The sequence below is a fragment of the Habropoda laboriosa genome, unplaced genomic scaffold (assembly GCF_001263275.1).
Source record: "Habropoda laboriosa isolate 0110345459 unplaced genomic scaffold, ASM126327v1 scaffold15, whole genome shotgun sequence".
NCBI classification, from domain to species: Eukaryota; Metazoa; Arthropoda; class Insecta; order Hymenoptera; family Apidae; genus Habropoda; species Habropoda laboriosa.
This window is the reverse complement of record NW_017100141.1, coordinates 78,452-83,449: the sequence shown is the minus strand read 5'-3', so window position 1 is coordinate 83,449 and position 4,998 is coordinate 78,452. Positions and strand designations below refer to the sequence as shown.

The 4,998-nt window shown below is 50.2% G+C and overlaps 1 protein-coding gene across 1 annotated transcript in view; it reads right to left on the bottom strand.

Moving 5' to 3' along the window:
* Nucleotides 1-227: 227 nt before the first annotated feature.
* LOC108570996 (protein gustavus) overlaps nt 228-4,998 on the bottom strand; it is a 32,854-nt gene continuing 28,083 nt past the window's right edge. Inside the window, exons 3-7 of the mRNA XM_017932946.1 lie at nt 4,686-4,991; nt 1,440-1,669; nt 1,007-1,337; nt 734-892; nt 228-630 (exon numbers count right to left, since the gene is read on the bottom strand). Of these exons, the coding sequence (XP_017788435.1) occupies nt 491-630; nt 734-892; nt 1,007-1,337; nt 1,440-1,669; nt 4,686-4,991 (1,166 nt within the window). The 3' untranslated portion in view covers nt 228-490. The remainder of the gene's footprint in view (nt 631-733; nt 893-1,006; nt 1,338-1,439; nt 1,670-4,685; nt 4,992-4,998) is intronic.

The window sequence follows — 4,998 nt, the reverse complement described above, 5'->3', positions numbered from 1 at the left end:
TCGCGTGTAGTAGTTATGCGCGTTCTGCCCGCGCGTATTCCAATTGTTCCTTCGCCGTATGTTTCTCGTCGTCCGATCGTGTATCCGGAAACGACACAACGATGATAACGATCGTTTAAGGTTAACAACGACAATGACAACGGCGATGATGAACATGACAATGACGACGATGAGCATGCCAACGATGATGATGAGAGGATGACGTAGACGACGTAGACGTAGACGAAGACGAGGACGAAGACGACGACGACGACGACGACGACAAGGCGCGCGACCACGACGAAGACGATCGTGCTCGTCTCCACTTATCCTGACACGGATACAAACACCATAGATCGCACAAACGGCTTATGGGCTGGTGTGCTCTGTGGCATGCAACGGGGTAGCGGGCGTTCCCCTGTGCGTCGTGGTGGCAACGGTTTAATAACGCAGTGGTGTTCACAGTCGTAATCGTGGTGGTGGTAGTGGTTACAGAGCTAGCACTCGGTGGTTACCTCCTGTCACGATACAGGAGATAACTCTTCACCGCTAACGGCAGGCTCAGCTCGTTCACCTTTTCTTCGATCGTCTCTTTACCGATTCGTTTCCGGATTACTCTTCGACAGAGATCCATCAAGGGCAGAGGTTCAGCTGTAACAAAATACAATACATACACGTTAATTAACACACCAGATCCCAGTCCCAGATCTCGTCGTACGTTGATTCAATCCTGACAAATGTTCAAGATACTCACGATCAAGTCCACCGATGTATTTCATCGTGATCTCACAATGTCCCCAGACAGCTGAGACAATAGGATGCAGCTTCTTGCCTTTCAGGCCTTTGAACGCGACTCCAAGGTACTGATCATCCACGACGAACGCTAACGTACCCTCGTCCATGTCTAGGACGACTGTAGGAACAAAGGGGAAGAAGCAACGTTTTATTAAATGAAAATTCTACAGAGGAACAATAGTTCTTTCTACGGTAGTGAAAGAAAAAAAAAAAAATGATCGGTATGATTTACCGAGGAATTTGTCAGGAACGATGAACGTTTCATCGGGCTTGAGGAGAGCTGGATACGTGATACCGGCATTGTTCTTCGAGTCGTGGAGGAGTTTGTTCCTACCGAGATCCCAGCCCCAGCTCTGATCGTTATTACCAACCAGGCTCTGATAACCGACGCTGTGAAGGGGTGCGTCTGCCGTCGCGACGCCCACTACGGCGTGCGTGCCTCTTTGCCTCGTGCTCCAGAACAACTCCCAGACGTGCATACCTTTCGTGTAGCCTATCTTCCCTCTTATACAGTCTGTGCTCTGGGCAACGGGATGCCGGTGAAACGTTAACATGTCATCGTTCTGTAACGGGGAAGAAGTCGTTCGATGTTTCAAATGAAAAAATTAGAGAAAAGGAGGATCAGAGGTGATATCTATGGAATGATTATTTAGAGCATGTCATACCTTGACGAATATATTGAGGCTACGGTCGTAGATGTTCCATCCATGATAAATCTGCGTCTCCCGCGAGGCAGGTGGCATGTCGAGAAGAACATCGAGCCGTGGCGGCCTCGCGAAGTGTTGCGCCAGCTCTCTTGGTACCACGGCTTTGTACGCTACGACGCCGCCACTGCCGACGCCGACTCCACCGACAGCTCCAGATGCAGCCTCGCGTGTGGAAATTTTCACGCCGCCTGTACAAACCAGAGAAACATCTTTCGTGAATCACCGATTCACTTTTCGGCAATTTTCTTTATCTTCTATTCCTCGAGAGAGAGAGAGAGAGAGAGAGAGAGAGAAACTTAAATATACACTTCTAGACGTTGTCGACGACTCAACGACCGAGTAAATTCAAGGATGAATAATCGAAATCGCGAAATATCGACGACTAAAGAGAGAAGTTTTGATACACAGAAGTTTGTCCTCCATCGAAGGGTGGAAAAGGGGTCGTTTATAATTCAAGGATAGCATCCGTGGGATCTTCGCAGCATCCCGTGGATACCTGAAGCGAGAGAGAGAGAGAGAGAGAGAGAGAGGATCGGGTGGTAGATTTGCCAAGGAACCGAGGAAAAAAAGAGAGGAAGAAAAATAATGAAGGGTCCGCGGCGCGTTCTCTCGTTGTGCGCAGCAGGCTTCGCTCGAGGTTTTCGAAAGTTCGCCCTTCCTTCTCCCTTTTCCCTCTCCCTTTGGTGTTAGCCCCGAAACCTCCAGAGACCGATATCCTTGGATGCTGGTTTATTTGCTCTGGCAGCTGTTCCCTAGGCTTGGTCTCGTTCGAGGGTTCCGAAACGAGGGTTCTGGAAAGGACTACGAGGATTTCAAAGGGTCTCTCTCTTCTCCCCACCTCTCTCTCTTTCTTTCGACCAAAAACCCGAGGGGCACTAATAGAAAGGGCCTGCTTTCACGGGTCTGCGTGTATCCGGTCCAAGTCGACCCTCTCTCACACTCGAGCATCGGCACGTTCGTGGCTTTTTTTCCGTGACGCGTTGTCCAACACACACCCTGGACCTCTAGCTGCCATTGCGTTTTTTCTAACACACACACACACACACGTGTCTCGTTCATGTGTATGTATCGTACCGGTTGACTCGTAAATTTCACGGATGCAGCTGAGCTGCGAATTGGCTGCGGTCGAGGGCGACAAATTTCCCGAAAAGACAAGCGGAGGGATGAAGAGAGAGAGAGAGAGAGAGAGAGAGAGAGAGAGAGAGAGAGAGAGGATCGGGTGGTAGATTTGCCAAGGAACGGAGGAAAAAAAGAGTGGAAGAAAAATAATGAAGGGTCCGCGGCGCGTTCTCTCGTTGTGCGCAGCAGGCTTCGCTCGAGGTTTTCGAAAGTTCGCCCTTCCTTCTCCCTTTTCCCTCTCCCTTTGGTGTTAGCCCCGAAACCTCCAGAGACCGATATCCTTGGATGCTGGTTTATTTGCTCTGGCAGCTGTTCCCTAGGCTTGGTCTCGTTCGAGGGTTCCGAAACGAGGGTTCTGGAAAGGACTACGAGGATTTCAAAGGGTCTCTCTCTTCTCCCCACCTCTCTCTCTTTCTTTCGACCAAAAACCCGAGGGGCACTAATAGAAAGGGCCTGCTTTCACGGGTCTGCGTGTATCCGGTCCAAGTCGACCCTCTCTCACACTCGAGCATCGGCACGTTCGTGGCTTTTTTTCCGTGACGCGTTGTCCAACACACACCCTGGACCTCTAGCTGCCATTGCGTTTTTTCTAACACACACACACACACACGTGTCTCGTTCATGTGTATGTATCGTACCGGTTGACTCGTAAATTTCACGGATGCAGCTGAGCTGCGAATTGGCTGCGGTCGAGGGCGACAAATTTCCCGAAAAGACAAGCGGAGGGATAACGAGAGAGAGAGAGAGAGAGAGAGAGAGAGAGAAGGTCGTTGCACGATTCATGCCACCGAGACGCAGAATGAATCTCCGGAAGCGCGCAAATGGCCAGCGTAAATCATGACGGAGGGACAGCCGATGGGAAGAGCTGCGGGATCGATGGAATTGATTAATGGCGAATGCTGTGGACGTGCTTCTCTCCAGGAGCTTTTTCTCTCTGCTGCCTTGATCTCGGTGAATTGTCGCCGTTTATATTGCGGTGGTTTTCGTTGTGGTAGGGGGGAAGAAGTAGAGAGAGAGAACACTGGGAAAGTTCTCCTACGGTATATCTCTACCTGAGGAGACTTCAGAGATGCTTAGACTCGGGTTAGAACTTACGTTCGAAACTTTATTCGTGCAATTAGCTAATTAGGCGAGAGTGTGTTACGCGACTGTGTACGATGGATATAATTAGCGAATTAACCGTTTCTTATCGCGTCGGAGAGTAAAGCGGATTATCAGAAGCTGATAACAGGAAGCTCGTCGAATTAAAGGAGAAAGAGATTAGTTTCACGGTGATAAAACTCCCGTGGATCGATTCGTTCCTGGTTGTGTAGGAGACTGGTGTATAGCCTGTGCGTTGCCAGAGGATAGAATGCCGGTTTGAAGGACCTACTCGTGCCTCTACCTGAGCAGGTAGGTAAAATCGAGAGCGGTCAGAGGCCTTGACCCTGGCAGAACACCGACGAGGTGAATCAACCTACGAGAGAGAGAGAGAGAGAGAGAGAGAGAGTCAGTCTCCCCCTGATTGCACCGTGTTACCTACCAGAATATTCCTTGCATTTCCCCTCGAAAGTAACAGTAACATCCATCTGCTCAGGGATCTCAATATCTCTGTTTGCATCGGTGTTACATACTGAAATGCACGCCTGTACTTACGCACAAACACGAGTTAACTCGTCTGCACCGATACTTGCAACATCCTAATTTATTTACCGAGGAATTACTCGTTCTTAATTATACTGTTACGTCTATGCTAAACATTACAAGAATAAAAATTCAAAACAGAGCCCAGTTAACAGGTCAACCCAAACTCTACCCTATACCAAATCCGACTGATCCTCACCTAAACCGTCTAACCTTAAAATCTCTCGATACTCGATCCATTTTTCCCCACCCTCCTAGAATTACCCTCGAGCCCCAAGATACCGGGCCGCCAACGCGTTCGTATAGAAGGCCCGCCCAAATCGCACACCGCGACAAGAAGAAGAAGAAGAAGAAGAAGAAGCATAGAGGGACCCCGTGTATAAACCTCATATCGTGATCGAAGGTGATCGAGTTGGTAAGCAAAAGTGGGCCCAAAGGAAGGTGTGTCTGTATCATCCTAACCTGAAATCTTTTGGCCCATGTTTAAGGTCCGATAGGGGGACCGATGGTGATGCCGGTGCTGATGACGGTGTTCGTGGCACTGCTTGCTAAGGGGTAGCTTGTGCCTGAGGTGCCTGGTGACGCCAGTGGTGGTGGTGGTGGTGTTCGTGGTGGTCGTGGTGACGAGGTGGTGATAATGGTGATGGTGATGGTGGTGGTGGTGGTAATGGCTGATGGCTGGTGGCGTAGCAGGCACCGCGCCACCTTCTGTTCCTCCGCCGCCTCCTCCGCCTCCTCCTCCTCCGCCGCCTCCTCCTCCTCCACCTACTCCTCC